Raw genomic sequence first — 18,574 nt, forward strand, 5'->3', positions numbered from 1 at the left:
TCCATTTGTGCACACTAAAGAACAGCATGTGTATTTTAATAATGAAGAGCCAGTCACAGCTTTCTGTTAAGGAGTTCCCTCATCATGCTGCATAAAATGCAGACTGATGAATGTAGGAGTGCTGCTCTCTGCAGGACAAACTATGCAACGACACTTTTTATGTCACATTCAAATACACACTACAACACCCCAATAAAATGTTTTCAATATTATTAGACCTACCTGAACAGCTTACAGTTGTGGTGATGATGTTGTTGTTGGTGATGTCCATTGCATCAGTGAACTGTTTGTCTTTCTAATTGTTCTTTCTGACTCCATCCGCCTAAAGGTGGATTTATAGAGGAATAATGTCTCGCCTGCTCATGAAACGGCATCAAAACTGCCATAAGAGTTGCTCATCTAAGGTTTGCTGAACTAAAAAAGCTTACAGACTTTTACTTGAATAAAATGTACCCATCCAATAACGGAGACACACATGTTTAGTTGTACAAAACAACTATACAGTTCTGTGAAGTAGAATTTCTCTCCATACCTATCCGGCTGCAAGTCTCGCGATACTACACGCATCTCATTCAAGCTAAACTGGAGGGATTTCTGGATGCAGTGTGTGTGCAGCTAGCATAACAAGCTAGCAGAGTAAAGATAACTTATCTACAACTAACCTGCTCCTCTTCGCGAACAAGTCAGCTCTGAGGTGAGGACATATATGCTTCTAAGCGAGACTATAATAACATAAATGCTAGCTGGTTCTTTTAAAAGTGTTAGCTTGCCAGCATCTTCTGAATAGCTGTAACGTTAACCGTTTGAATCCAGCACTCACACTTTAAATTGAATTTAACATAATGCAAACGTTAGTCAGTAGTGACCCAGGAGAACAACAGTTTAAAACAGCTAAACACAGACTAACTCTTTGTAATGTAGCGACAAAATAGTAGCTTTTGTTTGGAGCTGCTATGTTAGCTTCGATAACTTTTGCTGTTTGTGTTAGTGAGCAAGGAAGCTAATATCAGTTACGGTTACATATCTATGTTTTATTCAACGTAAGCGTTAACTAGCGAGCGTTTTATAACGTTAGCTGGTGAATGACCTGGGACAAGTTATTATATGAGTTATAGAGCCTTAACATAATGTAGTAACTTGTGCAATATGGAATCTATCTATCTATCTATTTTAACCTCATGTTTCTACCTTTCTGACTAAATATTAGCCACTGAAATTCCTAGTATTACCTATAATGCTACAGTATAACTTTACTGACTCTTGCTCTTACTCTGACCCTTCCATTAGTGCACTGCAACACCAGTGACTCTCAAAATGGATTTAGAAGATGACACCACTGTGTTAACAACCTTGAAGTCCTTCAATTCCTTCATTAGCCGCTCTGAACCTCCACAGCGGCTGTCAGAGCACTCAGCGGGGAGTGGAAACCTGCAGAGTCAGTACAAACGCAGCATGGAGGTATACAGAAGCCGACAGCATCAACAGTAAGCTGTGTGAATGCGGTATTAACATGCAACCTCTGAACTGACTGACTTTTCTTTCCTTTTAGTTGTTGGAAGCAGCAGACAGGGTTCACTCTAAGAATCGCTACCTTCAGTTGGACCAGGAGAAGAAGCAGATGGAGCTGAGTCACAAACGAGCTCGATTTGAACTCGAGAAGGCTGCTTCTGACAGCGCACGAGACTTGGAGGTTTTGGTCACACATCTTTACACATTCATATATTACAAATTAGTATATGGCGGTGATTGATTCTAATATTACGTTACTGCACAGAATTCATGTACAGGAGTTTTTTTCCTCACCACTTTCTTACCCAGAGAATCTCACATGAACTAATAAGCGTCAGAGAAGACATTGGGTAAAACCTGTTTTTCAACCTTTTATGTTATAGCATGTGGTTGACCGGAACCAGGACCTCTTGGGCCGAATAAAAAAGTTGGAGGAGAGAGAGACTGAGGCAGCTAAGAACCTATTGGAGCAGGTGGACGCGAATCGCTCTTTCCGTAAGAACCTGGAGGGCGTGAACAAGAAACTGGAGGAGCGAGATACTGGACTGAACACTGCTAATGAGGTACACACACACACACACACACACACACACACACACACACACACACTTACTTCATTTGTACTCTGGTCATGTATTGTACTCTGGTCATGTATCTTATCTGATTCACTTCTGTAATCGGTTCCCAGACCATCAGTACTTTGAAGGATGAGATCAGAGAACTGAAGCAGAAGATTCAAAACCAAGACTCAACAATTTCTACTCAATCCCTGGAAAACCAGGAACTGCAGGAACAGTTGGATTTACAACGCAGGTACAGACACATACAGAGACTAGCTTTGTTTCATGCTGATGGATTGTGAGCTGTACTGCACAAGATAAATGCTGACCACCCACTTCTATCTGATTGGTATTGTAATCAGGAAGTATCAGGAAGTCTCTCAGCTTTGCCAAAGTCTCCAAGCAGCCCAGTCGTCCTGCTCAGAGCACATCATCAAGATTAAGGTATGTTACACACCGTTGACATAACTTTTGGCCACTCAGTTTGTGATCACAGAGTTTGTGCATGGTGGACCAACTTGTCACAACCTGTCCACAATCCAGAGATTGCACTAGTTGAAAAAGTCAGTGAAATGATGATAAACACTGCATTTATGATCTGCATGCTGAAATTAAAGTAAGAACTGACACTGGTAATGTGTAAAATAAGCTTTATTGCGTATTGCTCTCATCCACCATTACTGAGGATAAGTTGGGGAAGCAAAGCCAGCAGAGTGGTAAATGCAGCAGTGTTCGGGCACTTAACTACTAACTCTGTACAAAAAATGAGTGAGTGGCTGGATGAGGAGAAGTCAAAGACTTCCTGCACTGATGCAGACAATCAGAAACGTGGATAATGTGACGATATTGTATACAGCGACATGCAGCTCATGCTGTCATGTTTGTTTCACATGAGTATATGTCATTTTTACAAGATATATATTCATGCTCATAAACTATAATAATATTTATATTATGATTTCCTAATTTTATTCTTAAAAGATGTCTGTATGTGCAACAAAGGCAAGAGCACTGAGTGCTGTTGCAGTGCACTGAATACACACATACTGTTCGTATTTCTTTTGGCTGATTTCTCTTTTCACGCTTTGGCAGGAGCTGGAGAGGCGTCTTGCCCTCCAGGAGCAAGACATCGCCATTGTGAAGACTGTTAAGTCTGAGGTGGCCAGGGTTCCAGACCTGGAAAAGGAGTTGAAGCGCCTCAGACATGATAATGCCTTTCTCAGGTCAAATACATTTTTAAGATTTAATGCCTTCCAAAAGGTTTCACCTTTCAGTAGAATAGACAGGCTTTCATTTCAAGACTACAGCCTAGTGCGACCCCACACAGTTTATTCAGTGTGACTTTGGGTATTCATACCACACTAGATGACAGGTGTCTTTGCTCATATTGTTTTTGGATCTTTCAAACCAGACACAATGTGTTTGTGCTGTGTATTCTACATAGTCTGGATACTATCAAGCCAAATTGTGCATACAATCACAGTGAAAAGATGAGGAGAAAGTAGTGCCACATGACCTACATTAACCTACAAGTCATGAGAGACCAAGTGCAGAAAAACAGCATTCAGTGTGTACACACGATTTCATGCACACGATTATTCCCCACTGTTGCAGTATTCTGATTTCAGATACATCATTTTAAAGCACAAATCTCAATTTCCATTCTCAAGTTACAAAAAAGAAACATTGAAAATAATGTTCAAAGATACTGTAACTGACTGCTTGGTCATGTCAACCCATTGACAGTTTTTGTAATTAGGCACATGTGCATTTAAAAGAAGCAGAGTGGGAAAAGTAATATTATGTTGGAAAGTAAAGTCTCTGATAATATCTATCATCAGTGATAACATCTGTTGGCTGTCCTCTGCAAAGTTTGTAATTTGCAGCTGAAATAGTGGTGTGAAAAAGCTCAACACTCATTTCTTCTGTGCTCATGTTTGTTACTATAGCCCATTTGTAGAGAGAAACTACATGTAAACTGTGGTTGTGGATTAATCAAGATTAATGCAGTTTCCTGGGTTAACCTATTCATTCACAATAATCTTTTTTTGTGTATAGTTACTGTGATCTCAGTACATCTGAAATCAGATTTTAAAATCATGTCAGGGTGTGAATGTAGCCAGGGATCAAATGAGCATGTCTTTTGTATATCAGACACTAAGTCCCAGGCTTTGAAGTTTATTTTGTGTTTGTTTTTTGTTTTTTTGTCTGTTTACTCCACACTGTCCAGGGAGAGCAGAGAGAATTGTAGCCTGTTGAAAGAGGAGGTTGAGGGGCTGAGGAGGAAGCTGGAGAGGATGGAGAAAATGAAAGAAGAGCTGCTCAATATGGAACTGGAGAAGGAGGTGAACTTATCATCTTTTCTTTGCGCTTGACTGCTGTCATAATAACAATGTCATGTACTTCCTATACATGGACAAACATGTGATCTATTGTTTCTTGAATCCCTAGAGGTTTGCAGAGAAGCTCCAGGCCTGGGAAAACCTGGGGCAGTCTACTGGACTCAACATAAGGTCAGACACTGTGTCAAAGTGGGATTATGAGACAAGTGTTTTTTTAGTTTTATCATTTTATTTTGTATGAAATATAACTGAGTGCCACTAGGTGGTGCTGCGGTCACTCCAAATAAATGTGCCTCATCACTGTGGATTGATTCAAACAGCGTGGATTGATTCAAACAGCGTCTATCGTTGTGTGTGTGTTTGTTTTATACCTGCTTGTGTGTGCACTGAGTGTGTCTCAATGCATCCAGTCAAAACTGGTAATGAGAGAATGATTGCATGTTTCCTTGTGAGCAGTGGAGCAGATCTGACAGATTATAAACACTGCAGCCTTGTCTATCGCATGCATGCATGCACGCACACACACATGCATGCACACACCATTTTCCCTATGATTAACTTTGGCTGTGATGTAAACAGAATGTTAAATGGAACACATCCACTCGGTGTATTTGGTTTGTCTTATACGTGTGTGTGTGTTTGTGTAAAACGTGTGCTACACTTTCCAACAGGGCAAGCAGAAAAAGGTAGACATACTGTAGAAATAATGAAATGAAATCTTTCCTCATGTAAGGTTTAATTTCAGTCTCATGTAATGTGTTACGGACTTGATAAATTTACCTGGGAGGATCACAGGAATGTAATACCAACCAGTTTAATATACACAATAATTTGGTTGGGCTGTCCATCATTTTTCTGAAAATTTAAGTCAGACTAGGCTGTCATCCTGGGTAAATTGAGTTGAAAATTTGAAACCCTCCTCAAAATTCAGGTGTTCAGACTGCCATGTCATTGGCTGCCTGAGTACTGTTGCTGAAACCCCCACTCCAAAAAAACTGCGTTGCACATACGGCTTCTAAAGGGCAGCCATATGTGTGAGGCTCATACTGATCAAAAGTAAAGGTTAATGCAGCTTGCAAATCAACATTTGAAACTCCTTCAAGCTGTTTTACTGTTTACTAAATGGCCTGCTTAATTGTCAGGATGTTGTTTTCCCGACGCAGTCCTGTGATGTAGAGGCAAATGGAAAGCAAGACCGTTTCATTCAGCAATCTGTTCACCTTTATTTCACTCAGTACAACAATGCCACATGAAAATTAGTATTGACTCGGAGTTGTGTATTAGTAGCATACTGTGATTGCCTTATAGCCTGTTAAGTAGTCATTATTTCATAATTTATATTGTGCTGGATCTTCTCAGGAATGTGATTTTTGATGAAATAAGTGAAACTGAATCTGGATTTATGTCATTATATTGTTTTTGTAGTTTAAAATGATCAGCAAGTTTCAATAGAAAAGAAAATTGATGGCACTGCAGTGACAGAATGATAATATCACAGTGCCATCAGTAATGTAGTAATGCAGTGTAGTCTGCTTCTTGTTCGGTCATTAAATATGAAATGTCTCATAAGGGCTGTAGTGTTTTGGCACACTAGTGTGTATTTGTTTTATTGATTTGTTAATTTTGCTGGCCTGTCAGTCATTTCTCGTAACTGCAAGCTACTGATACTTTATACATTGTTTTGCTTTAGTTTACATATTGAAAATCTTTCTGTCACTCGACATTTCGGGGTGGTCATTAGTGGTGTGAAAAGCAGTTGTTAATGAGGAGTAAACACATTGGCTGTAGTTGAGGAGTCTGTCTCTTGCATCCCAGGATTTGGTTTCTTACCAGCCATTTGTGTTATTTTGCTAGACAAAAATAACTTTTGGACAGAAGTTAACCCTTCCCAACAACAATCAATGTGGCAGCCTGGTGGAGTAGACAAGCCTCACAGCCGCAGCTTGAATTTGCCAGCAGTTGGCTTGTTGGCTGGTTGCTGGCGTTTATTTCCTTTCCTTCTGTTACACAGTCTGATAACATTGTGCTTGCCTATGTGTGTACCCATGTGGTTGACAATTGAACATAAAATTGACAGAAACGGAATGAAAATATTTTCTTAAAATTAGGCTGTTGAAGGGACAAATGTAGGGGGAGGTTTTCTGGAAATGGGTTTCCCTTTTAAGTCACGTTTTTACCAGCTAAAGAGAAAATAGAGACAGTTTGGTGCATGTGTGTCTCAAGCTGAAAAAAAGTTAGAAATATAGTTTGAGATGGTCATGTGTGTGTTTGTATGTGCTGTATATGTGTGCCCAAAGTAATGGATTCTGTCTTTTTGTATCTTCCAAGTTCTCCAAGTTAAAAAGTTTTGTCTTACATGTAGTAAAAAAATATCGTATTTCAGTCTGAGATTATGATTATCATGAGAATGATTGGTTCACGTGGGCTCCCTATCACAAATGTTTTCTAAAACTGAACCCACAACACTTTCACAAGGCTCTGGATTAAACTCTGGTGTGGTAAATAACTTCCCTCTACTCACTTAAGTGTGTGCTCAAAACTAGACTCACAGTATACTTGCTCTACCCTGGCAGTGTATTTACTCGTAGTTACCTCATAGTAGTTCGCGACATCTCACCCAATAATATGCAACCAAGTCGTTATTTGTAACATAAACAGAGATGGCTGGCTGCGTGACCTGCAAAAAAACCCTAAAATACAGCAGAACACAGAAAAAGAGCCTCTCATATAAGCTCTGGAGAAGGCTAATCCCTCTGTGCTCAGGGCAATATGGAATTACCTACTTTGGGGACCATAGTTATTCCATCAAATGATTCATGAACTCATATTTAGTCATGAGATTATTTCCACACCTAAGGCTCCATCTAGCGGAAGTGGAAGTGGTGATAAATCTGTGCCACCCAACTTTCACACGGCTGGTTTTCCAGCCTTGATGTTCACCTTGATCGCTCTGCCTTTTCCTTCCATGTGTCTAATTTGTCATATGACTCAGTGGATTACCTGATGCTGAACCACAATACCAGATCTCAGGCTACCACTGTCTCTGTCTCTAGTGAAACCTTAAGTTGGATGACATTCTTGATTTTTGTCGTGGAAGAAAAGCAATGTTACGCTGACCTCCAATGGGTTAAAAGTTTCAAGTCTTTAGCCCTTATGACCACCCCTGACCTCCCAATGTTAAGTTGCTCTATAGGGCAGGGCAAGCTGCATCACTTTTCAGGTGTGTAATTTGAACTGCTAGGTGGCAGCAAAAGTAAGATTTTGAGCCCCCCCTAATGTATGCCCATTTCACAAGAGCTAAAGAGATAATGGCATTCATTTTTTGGACAGATCCATAGTCACACACAGGATTTGAAGTTTGGAGGTCATATGGTGCATCTCTGTCGAGTATGTGACCTTCTGCATTGTTGTTTTGTGTGTGTGTTTTGCAATCTGTCAATCTCTCCCACGGAGTGAGTTTGTTTTGTAGAACTGTGACCAGTATTTAGCCCACTATCCTCCTCTCATCTCTCTCTCTGCTGCTCATGTCATTTTATTTCCCAGCTCCCCACTGGCCGACTAACAAAAGAATATGGAAACGCCGTCGTTTTCATCTATTCTCTGTCCTTTCTGCTCTCTCAGTCATATTGATTTTTCATTGTGTGTGTCTGTGAGTGTGTCTGTGAGTGTGTCTGTGAGTGTGTCTGTGAGTGTGTCTGTGAGTGTGTCTGTGAGTGTGTCTGTGAGTGTGTGTGTGTCTACACATGTGCATGCTAACTGTTCTGTGTGTGTCTGTCTGTAGGAAACCAGAGGATCTGTCCAGGGAGGTGATTCAAATCCAGCAGAGAGAAATTGCTCTGAAAGAGCAGAACTACACACTCAACAGCCGGTAACACACACTTCTTCACACACATATACAAAATCCCTCTCTCTACCTTCAGACCTTTTTCTCTCATTCTGTCTGCCTGCATGCTGCTCTCCCCCCGTGTATCTATTAGAGCGTATCTCTGAGAAGTCCTTAATTGTCACAAAGTTAATTAAACTGGTCCTGATTCTGATAGCACTCCTGACAGTAACCACTGGTGTGTGTGTGTGTGTGTGTGTGTGTGTGTGGGGGAGTGAGAGAGATTGTGATTGAGAGAGAGGGAATTCACTAATTAAACTTGTCCTGTTTAGGCAGAGGTGATGTCTGTAGGGAGGGCTGAGCGCATGCTCTGGTATATTCATGCTGCAGCTCAGTCCAGTTAAGAAAGCTTTCATTAGCTAACAAGCGTCTCTTCTACTGAGCGTGTTGGGCTCATTATGAAATATTAGAAACAGCAGAATGGGAGAGTGGTGGGTGTGGGAGGGGATGGTGAAGGGAGCGTGTGGTGTAATTATTGTCCTCTGGTATAATTATTGTCCTATTGATCAGACCTGGCACAAATCGCTGCTGCAAATAATTTCTGGACAGTTAGTATTATTCTAAATTGACTATGAATTGCTTTTCTCAGATTCTCTGAACTTTCAGCTATAATCAGCCTGTTTCCCTCTTTCCCTGCCCACTCCTCTCCCCTGTTATTAACCTTCACACATACTTCTGCTTTTCACCTATTCATTTATCCTGGTCCGTCAGCGTGAGGAGTGTGGAGCGTTCACAGTCTGAGCTCCGTGCAGAGCTGTCCCAGCAGCGCAGCAAGACTCTGGAGGAGCAGAAGAAGAGGGAGACACAGGACGCTCTTGTTCGTCGGCTACAGAAGAGAGTCCTGTTATTAACCAAGGTGCCTGACAATCAACGACACACAAAAACAAACCCATAAATACAGACACATTAGCAAGTATTCAAACCCTCACGAGACGACCTTACCCATCACCCAATGCCAGAATTTTATATTTAACAGCAAAATAGGCACTTGACTCTCAAGGCCAGCACAGAATTCCTAATCTCCCCTTCTACCCCTCTGTGCCTCTGAATGGCCGGCGAATGTCATGTGACTCGTCAATCTGTCTATCTTGCTTCCCCCTGCTCTGCAGTTCCTGACTAGACCTCCCTGTGATATTGATTTCTCAGTGTGTGTAATTCCCTAGGTCAACATGCTCAGTCTCTTAGTACACAAATCACACACACACTCCCCCTCACCCACCACCATAACTAAGCAGGGTTACAGGCGTGCTGAAGATATGGCTTGGCCCAAGAGTGTTTTGGCAGAGACCGCATTCAACCATTTGCACTTTACCAAGCATTTAGAGGGTGTGAATAATTATTGTTAATCATCTAGTCACAATATGTTAAAAACAATCCATTACAGTTGTTGTTGTTGTTGAATATTGGCTCTTAAAAACTCAGACCCTTTTATTTATTCAGGGATGGTTTGCTGAACATTTTGGCTCTAATCAGCCAAATATTCATAAAGTTGTATTAAGCTTAATGACTCTAGTTGATTATATTAATGCCTCTCACCCAACCGTATCTACAACTGCCCAAGTGTATTTAGTCTTTAATCCACAATTTTTCCTTTCATTCATTTTGCATATATCCAGAAAACCACCACACACTCATGTAATAGATATGGTAGGGCTGCAAACGATCTGTGTTTTTATTATTTATTATCATAATATGAGACACCTATTATAGCCAGCTGTCATTATCGTTACTTACTGACTAAAAGTAACCTTTTTGTGCATGTTGTAATAACCTGATTTTGATTCTCAATAACAAAAACATTTATTCATTTGATAAATTGCCCAGCCCTACCAAAAAATAAAACATAGGAAAGCAGCAATTCCTCACATTTAAGAAGCTGTGACATTTTTTGTTTGAGAAATAATTCATTTTGGGTTGATCAACTCTTCGATTAATCAACTCATCGTTGAGCTCTAAGATGTACAGATCTCCAGTCCTCCCTACCACCTGTGGGAGTGACTGTAGCCGCATACTGGCTCACAACTCAATGATGATTAAGGGCCTTGCATAGCTGCACCTTGACAGCAGTTGTTAAGGAAGTGGAGAGGAGAACAAATTATTTCATCCTTCCCTTTCTGCCCACAACGCTACGCCTCCTTTATGCTGCTGCTGCCTTGCTCAGATGTTTTGTTTCTCATATGCTTTTGTGGGACAGCCTTGCTGACCCATTAGAGGCACAGTCACATCTTCACGCACTAGATAAAACGGTTGACATAAAAGCAATTTTTAAAAAAAATAGATGATGAGAACAGTAATGATAGTTTTATCACTCTGCCCCCCCCCGCTCCCTGTTTGTTTGTGGGTTTCTAAAAATGAGAGTTTTTATCAGAGAAGAGCCGACAGATTTTTGATTTAGATTGAGTGAATTTCATTGCACGTTAATAGACAGTAAATAGCCAAAGGGCCTGCTGCTTAGGATTGGCAGCAAGCACATACACACTGACCTCTAAATGTGTTTGTACCTTTTTGTATTTACTTCTGTTCTGTCTGTCCTCCTGATGGTCTTCTTCTTCTCTCCTTTCCAAGTTTCTCACAGGATGCATTAGGAAATTGTGTAACGTTGCATGACGAATGACGGCGCATCGGTGCCAAAACAAATAAAGTTGAATTACGGAGGATTTCACATATAGTAAACCAGACGCAGTCATCTTTAAATGGATTATGTTGGTTTTGATCTAGCTAATCAAAGGCTGAATCTGATTAGGGTAATCGAGGTTTGTTTTCAGATACTAGCCTATGAGCTAATCTGACAGGGCAATTGCAGCCTATTATTCATATAATTTTACATGAAGGAATTACAAGGTGATTTTAAGCCATTTTAAAATGACAGCACTACCTAGTAATCAACATATGGTATTTACTGCTGGTATTTATTACCTGACTTCAACCTGCATCGCATACGGCTAAATTAGCCCTGTTAATAATAGACTATTGAGCTTTCAATGACCCTCAAAATTCAAGGAAGCCTGACTGTTTGTGAGATGTTTATTAAAAGCCTGATTGCCACAAAATGCCGCCTGCTTCACTTTATAATGCAGAGTGGACCAGCGCAGTGAAGGGAGGGGAGGAGATGCATCATTTTAACAGTCCTGACTGACAGTGAATTTGCATTAATAAAAGGGCTGTTTGCCAGTTTTTAAACTGATTAGATTGTTCTCACTCATCATGTCGCTTGGCAACCAGTGCAGATTTACTATGTAACACATGAATTAAATGCAGTAATCATTCATTACTGTTGAAAGCTAAAATGTTGTGTCAGGTAACATTTTCAGATGTGTAGTTTTTAAATGAATGTTTATTACTAAATGGTATTTTCTAGTAACAACATGATTGCTGTGTAAGATATTGTACATTTACTAACTGACAGCATTGGTAAACAAACAATAATGTAACTTTTCCGTTCTCTACAAACATCATGAGTCAATTGAACATATATTGAAAAGTAGAGCATAACTTTTATTCTGACATGTAATTATCAGTTTATTTTTTCACGCACGGACAGTAAATGTCTAAATGACTAGTTATTCATAGTTGGGTGGCTGTAATGGACCATTGGTTTAGAAAGTGAAGTTATTTAGAGGCATTTACAAGGCCCATGCTGTTTGTTTGTGTCTGTCAGTCAAAGACCGTTTACTTTCTTCGCCTCATCACCCACACTCATAACACTCCTTTTTTTTGACAGTCTTTAATTTCTAATACATCCTGTAGATAGCTGACTTCTCTTTCTATACATTTTTTTTGTTTCTTGGGATTTCTTGGCCAAGACATGCATGTTTTTGTGTGAGAATGAACATAAGCACTCAAACATGTAGCATACAGACACACACTCACTGAGACGGCGTGTCAGTCTGAGTTTTTTTAATTACTCTTTATTACTTTATTTTTCCGTTACTATTACACTAAACAAAATTGACAACAAAATTACTCTCTTTACAACCTTTGATTTTCTCTTTTTCTCTTGCAGTCCCATTTTTCCCAGCGTTGTTCATGGCTCTCTGCTTTAGTCTTGAGATAATGAGTTAGTTTTTCCATGGAGTATATTTCCTCTACAATGTCCAGCCACTGTCCTGGTCAGGGGGTCACCACCAGCTCCTTGTGATGGCATTTTTACATGCAAGTATCAGGAGATGGATGTCCGTCTTTTGAATTGTTTCACTGGGTATCAAACCCAGGTACACAATCTGGGGGTCCCTGGGAATTTTGTAGCATAAAATCTCCTCAAGTATCTGAATAACCCTGTCCCAGAATGTTTGTATTTTTATACATGACCAGAAAATATGTGAGTGATTGGCATTCATCGGCCCACACTGTCTCCAGCATTGCTGCTGTTTACCCAATTGTTTATTTTTTTTATGTAGGGTCTAACAAAAAAAGCAGATTAAATTCTTCCATCTGAAATCCCTCCATCTTTTAGAGCGAGGGGAAGTTTGTTGCGTTCTCTACATTTAATGCCAATCACTCTTCCACAGTTTAACGTTCAAGTCTAGTTCCCATTTCAATTTTACATATAGTGATTATCTTGCATTTAGTTTTTTACTGTACAGTTTAGAAACAATCTTTGAGTGGGTTTGTTTGTATACACCACACTACAACACTTCACTTCATTACATTCTGCTTTTTAATTTCTGTATCATAGAAAGGCCTTAGCTGTAAATATTTGAACAGGTACCCATCTTCTAAATTAAATTCTTCTTGAATTTTTCCGTTACAGACTTCCTTTTTATCTATCTCTCCATGTCTAAACGTGGAGGTCACCTGAGGAGGCCAAGTGTACTGTCTCCTTCCAATCAGTATTTTAACTTGAGGAGTTTTTAATCCTTTTGTCTCTAAGAGAAGCAACTGCTTGGTGTTTTGATTTACTGGATAGAGTACAGTGTAGAGGACACATCTTTCATTCCAGTATTATAGAGAAGAAAAAATTCATTTGAATTTTTAAATTATTTCATCACATCTCAGATAAGAGAGATGAGGCAGCATAATATTATATGCTTCATCTGCGAAGACATTTCTCTGTCATGACTCTCTGATTTAATTTTTTGATTTGTTCTTTATCCTTTGTCTACAAAGACATTTGTCTTTGATTTGATTATTACATGAGGAGAAATGCCGATGAGCACGACCATAACCCTGAGCTTCTCTTGTCACAGCTTGGATGAGAAAGGCGCAGCTGCCTCATACTTTGTTCCTCATTTACAAAGGCATTTGCCTGTCATATTAACACACCAAGCAGTCATACAAAAGCAACACGAACAAATCAGAAAAAAATCAAAGATCTTTGATATTCTCAGTTTATTCACTCTCATGCCCACAGATGTTACATATCAGATAGCACAAAATTCTGTAAAGTCATGACTTTCTGCCTCCTTGGCTACATGGAAATTTGTTAAGTATACAGTTAATATATGTGTGTGTGTGTGTGTGTGTGTGTATTTGTGTGTTACAGGAGCGTGATGGAATGCGTGCCATACTAGAGTCCTATGACAGTGAGCTGGCACCTACTGAGTATTCACCTCAACTCAGCAAACGGCTCAGAGAGGCAGAGGACGTACTGCTGAAGACACAGAACCACAATGCAGAGATGGAGGTGTGTGTGCGAGCACACACACAAATACAACATCCGCATTTAAAGTATCCTACTTGAGCCTCCATATAGCCGAGTTTATTGAATTCAAAACAAATTTGAATATAAAGTACTTATTTACACTCCTAAGCTGTCTATAGGCAACGTAAATGTCTACATGTTCAATACTTTTGCTTCGTGGCAAAATGACATCTGCACTGAAAACTGATAAAACTGCAGTTGTTGTACACAGGGGCGAGAAACACTGCACACTTTGGATGATATATGGTTGCTTCTGCTTCACACACACATGCTCCGTTTCTGTCAATACTGTATATTAGTAGGATAAGGACACAAAGTCATTTTTCAGTTTTTCTATTTTATATCTGTAACTTTTTTCCTTTTGTTCTGTCCTTCAATTCAGGCCCAGCTGACCAAAGCACAGGAAGAGACGGGGACTCTGAAACTGCAGCTGCAAACAGTAAGTATGCATGTGCCCACACACTCCCACGCATCTTATTAGTAGCGTTTCTTTCTGAGACATACAGTCAAAACACAGTTTTCTTACGTTGTTTTACATATTTTACCCTAATTAACTATTCATACCCCACCAGTACCTGAAACCATAAAAACAAGAAACAAGGTTGCAAAAAGTTTAAAAGGAAAACATTTTATTAAAGCTATAGAAATCTTAATTCGTACTTTGTGATTAGTTGACTGATCATTGACATTTTAACCTCAGCCATTAGCACTTAATCAGTCTCAGGCACCTTCACGGCATTTAACGTGGCAGGTGCACGGTGCTTTTGAGTCAAAGATGCTCTAAAGCCTCTGTGACTAACATCATTTTTTTCCCAATGAAGTTGGTTCTGTAGACATTTGGCAGCTAGATTGGTATTTATGGTGCAAGTACTGTATCTTGTGTTGAGTACTGTCTCCCTCACTGAGGTGACATGAATTGACAGATACTACTAATATAGGAACCTCTTCTGTAAGTTATTACTTGAAGTGAGTTGTTGTCACGTTGCACTGAAAAGATAGTGTGGTTTGTGAATGGTGTTACACAGTATAATCTCTGAATTCGTTAAATGGGCCAGTTTAAGTTTGCTTAATTGAGGGTTGTGGAAATCACATAAAAATGACAAAAAAGCAGACTGCTTTAGAACATAGTATAAAACCGGGATAAAGCAGAGAGTTGGCAGGTGTGACCTAAACTCTCTTACCCACTCTGTGGCTCTTTTTTTGTGTCTTAACTTGTTCTGTGATCTCCCATCTTTTCATGGTTCCGTGTTGCCGAGGAGACATCAACATAGCCATGGCAATGAGTACTGACGCGTGAAATCCACCTGTCTGGTAGAGCAGTAATTACTTATCCGTCTTGGGAAGACTGGGACCGAGCTGAGCTGAGAGACAGACATATGCTGTCAAAAAAGAGGAAAATGGGTGTGCAAATGGAAATGAGGGATAATTGCAGAGAGGAGAGAGAGATCAGAGAGAAACTAACCAAGACACAGACAGACTTAAAACAAGTACTAAGGGAAAAAAGATTGTGAAATGGAAAATGAGTCTGTGGACTAATGGTGTATAAAGGATATATGTTTGTCTGGATGTCTGTTTTGAAAAGATAGCAGCACACTGGAATAGAGTCCTCAGGATTTATCTGCAGCCAAAAGGTTTCTGCCAGGCACGCGGCCAAAGGTGGTCTGATGTTAGTGCGCCAGACCCATTTTCTTCCCTGTCTGTCCCAGGTGGAGCTGGAGCTGGAGTCTCTAAAGAAGCAGCAGGCCTCTACAACTGACAGCAATTCTTTGGTGACCAAAGAAGAGGTCAACATACTCAGGTAGTTAGCACACACACACAACCTGTTGCAAAGACAGATTCAAAACCTGGGACATGAAAGAGTCATGTATATACCAAGGGTGGATTCAGCCAGCTAGACCTCACATGATTTGTCTGTGGGCAGAGCTATACCTCTAACCTATTGAGTCCACAATGTGCACAGTCGTTATTATTCATGGTAGATATTAATACACAAATAAGTGAGTGTGTGTGCGTGCATTTGTCAGACAGAAAATTGAAGATTTAGAGGCCGAGCGGCAGCGTTTGGAGGAGCAGAACAACATTCTGGAGATGAGACTGGAGAGACACAACCTACAGGTAGGCACCAAGACTCCCCTCCAACGGTTTTCTGTGATGGATTTACTCGTCTGGCACAAAGGAACCAATTTAATAACCCCAATGGCAGCAGCCTAGTCCGTATGACATCGCAGATTGATTCACACAAAGGCTTCTCACAACTGACAGTTTTTCAAGTACAATTGGACCCAGGTGTGATTCCTGCACCGTCCGATGGAAAAGTTGTAGAACCTCTGGCTGATTTAAAGTCCTCCTTTATTGGTTGAAGGGATTAGAATGGGGGGGTTATCGTCAAAATAAATGTAGACCTTCCCTAGTGTCAGCTGGGAATGAAACTGGCTGGAATGAAATGAATCCTGGTTGGTACCGACCTTAACATTACTCACACCCTCAAACACACATGCGTGACTGTGTGCATCTAATCCAACTACTTTCATCTTGCAAAGTTACTTAACTAACTCCCTCCGTTATACCTGATCCTTTCTCCTTTTTAAATTGGCTGTGTGTGTGTGTGTGTGCGTGTGTGTGTGTGTGTTTCATTTCAGTCAGGTCCTCTAACTCCCCTGACTCATACTGTGCCAAACTAAGCCTACCAGGGCACTTTAATGAAACGTGTGTGGGCAAGCGTGTTGGTTCCATTTAGCCATGGGGTGAATGAAATCCATGTGTTCTCAAGCATGACCACCACTTTTAAGGCAATTGTCAACCTCTGTGTGTGTGTGTGTGTGTGTGTGTGTGTGTGTGTGTGTGTGTGTGTGTGTGTGTGTGTGTGTGTGTGTGTGTGTGTGTGTGTGTGTGTGTGTGTGTGTGTGTGTGTGCATGTGTGTGTGCGCACGCATAGGTTTCAAGGTTGCGCGGTCAATGGATCAGTTATTATGAGTTAATTCTTATGACTCCTCCATGGTCTAATGCACAGCAAGAGACCTCTACATCAGACCGGGTGAAGAGATGAGTGACTGAATGGAGACGGATTTGAAAGGGAAAATGAATGGCTGAATGAGTAGGCATGAATGACTTACAGAATTGACTGCTTGAATAAACTGACAATGGGAGTTTTCATTATATCAACTCGCACGTCAGACTCTTGTGGTCTAACCCATCATCGTCGCCTTGTCTTTATATTGAGATCATACTGACTAGTGTGACTGTCAACCGCTCAGATTACCAGTGTAATGAGACTGCTTTTCATGGACTCAAGCTCAATCATCCCCACTAGTAATCTGTCAGGAGGCACTCCTGAGAAATTCTTATTTTCATGCAGCTGTATTTTACGTATGTATTTACTATGGACATTAAAGACCAGTGCACCTTTTTTTAATTGTGTAAATACAATAGATGCAACCCACTAGGGAGGTGACGGTAACATTCTCATGCTACGATTATTGTGGCCAAAAATGGTAAATTATATTATTATTATAATATTGCATCAAACTTTCCAGATAAATATTACTACTAGATAAACTTCTATATACTATAATCAGATTACTTTACACTGTGTTTGCCTAACAGACACTGAACAGTGAACCGGTATCTTGCTCGTCTCGCATAGTTGTGTGGTGTGATCAGTGTGCTACAAAGCTGAAATGAAACCTTCATCACAGACAGAGCTAATTTGATTTTCTCTTTGCCAGTTGTGTAAAATGCATGCTCTCTCTCTCTCTTGGTTATCAGCACCACAAACTGTTTGCATTTCAGTACATCTGATAGCTAATGTTAGCATTGTCATGGTAGCTAAATCCAGACATGAGCTTGAGGCCAAATTTGCAACACGCAAGCTGCGATTTGCAACATGATAATTTCCTCTGCTGTTAATTTTGACATGCTTAACTAATCAAAACAAATGCCATACTTGTGACCCATGCATGAGCAAGTGAGAGCTCTGTAGGACACTGCCACCATTTGTGATCTGCATGTAAGCAACGCTAGCAAATCATAGTTCACCTGCTGTGGTTGCTTTGCCTCTATTTGACCAGTAGAAAGGCGCTCCCTTGTGACTAATCAAAATAAAACCACTAAGCTCTGTGCTGTGTTCATGGTGCCCTCCGAAAACAACAGTAGTCATGGTAATGATAATGGTAGTGATGGATGGATGGATGCATGGATGGATCGATTGTCACCAGTGTTGTTGCTATCAGTATGTTTGTAGTAAAACGGCTATACCAGCACACTGCTAATACCCAGTCATGTATAATAACAAAGCTGTTATTATTATAACTATTATTTTGATGCCTGTTACTTAATCTTATCATATTCTAAAAAATATTATTTTGCCATTTTATTTTATTCCAGTCAGAAAGGAGAAATTGTGAAAAGGGATAGATAAAGATTTGGGCAAAGGATCCTCAAACCAAATTGTGCTTCCAGTAAACTCAAGTATCTCATGTTCTAATGGGGATTAGTATCAGTAACATACTGGTTAGTGAAAGCTTAAAACATGGTCCTGCAATTAACAGGTCTCCTTGCTGTGCAAAACTGCCATCTATAATACAATACTTGTCTTAATAAACATACTGAATTATATAAAAAAAATTGATAAAAAAGTACA

At 40.1% G+C, this 18,574-nt stretch overlaps 1 protein-coding gene across 1 annotated transcript in view; it reads left to right on the forward strand.

Moving 5' to 3' along the window:
- The first annotated feature begins 637 nt into the window (after positions 1–637).
- Positions 638–18,574, forward strand: part of mad1l1 (mitotic arrest deficient 1 like 1) — a 51,724-nt gene continuing 33,787 nt past the window's right edge. The window contains exons 1-15 of the mRNA XM_070924114.1: positions 638–694; positions 1,288–1,458; positions 1,550–1,690; positions 1,893–2,072; positions 2,198–2,322; positions 2,432–2,513; positions 3,162–3,292; positions 4,300–4,414; positions 4,521–4,582; positions 8,193–8,279; positions 9,006–9,150; positions 13,777–13,917; positions 14,318–14,374; positions 15,642–15,733; positions 15,960–16,050. Coding sequence (XP_070780215.1) covers positions 1,315–1,458; positions 1,550–1,690; positions 1,893–2,072; positions 2,198–2,322; positions 2,432–2,513; positions 3,162–3,292; positions 4,300–4,414; positions 4,521–4,582; positions 8,193–8,279; positions 9,006–9,150; positions 13,777–13,917; positions 14,318–14,374; positions 15,642–15,733; positions 15,960–16,050 — 1,593 coding nt within the window. The 5' untranslated portion in view covers positions 638–694; positions 1,288–1,314. The remainder of the gene's footprint in view (positions 695–1,287; positions 1,459–1,549; positions 1,691–1,892; positions 2,073–2,197; positions 2,323–2,431; positions 2,514–3,161; positions 3,293–4,299; positions 4,415–4,520; positions 4,583–8,192; positions 8,280–9,005; positions 9,151–13,776; positions 13,918–14,317; positions 14,375–15,641; positions 15,734–15,959; positions 16,051–18,574) is intronic.

The sequence above is a fragment of the Enoplosus armatus genome, chromosome 2 (assembly GCF_043641665.1).
Source record: "Enoplosus armatus isolate fEnoArm2 chromosome 2, fEnoArm2.hap1, whole genome shotgun sequence".
Taxonomy (NCBI): Eukaryota; Metazoa; Chordata; class Actinopteri; order Centrarchiformes; family Enoplosidae; genus Enoplosus; species Enoplosus armatus.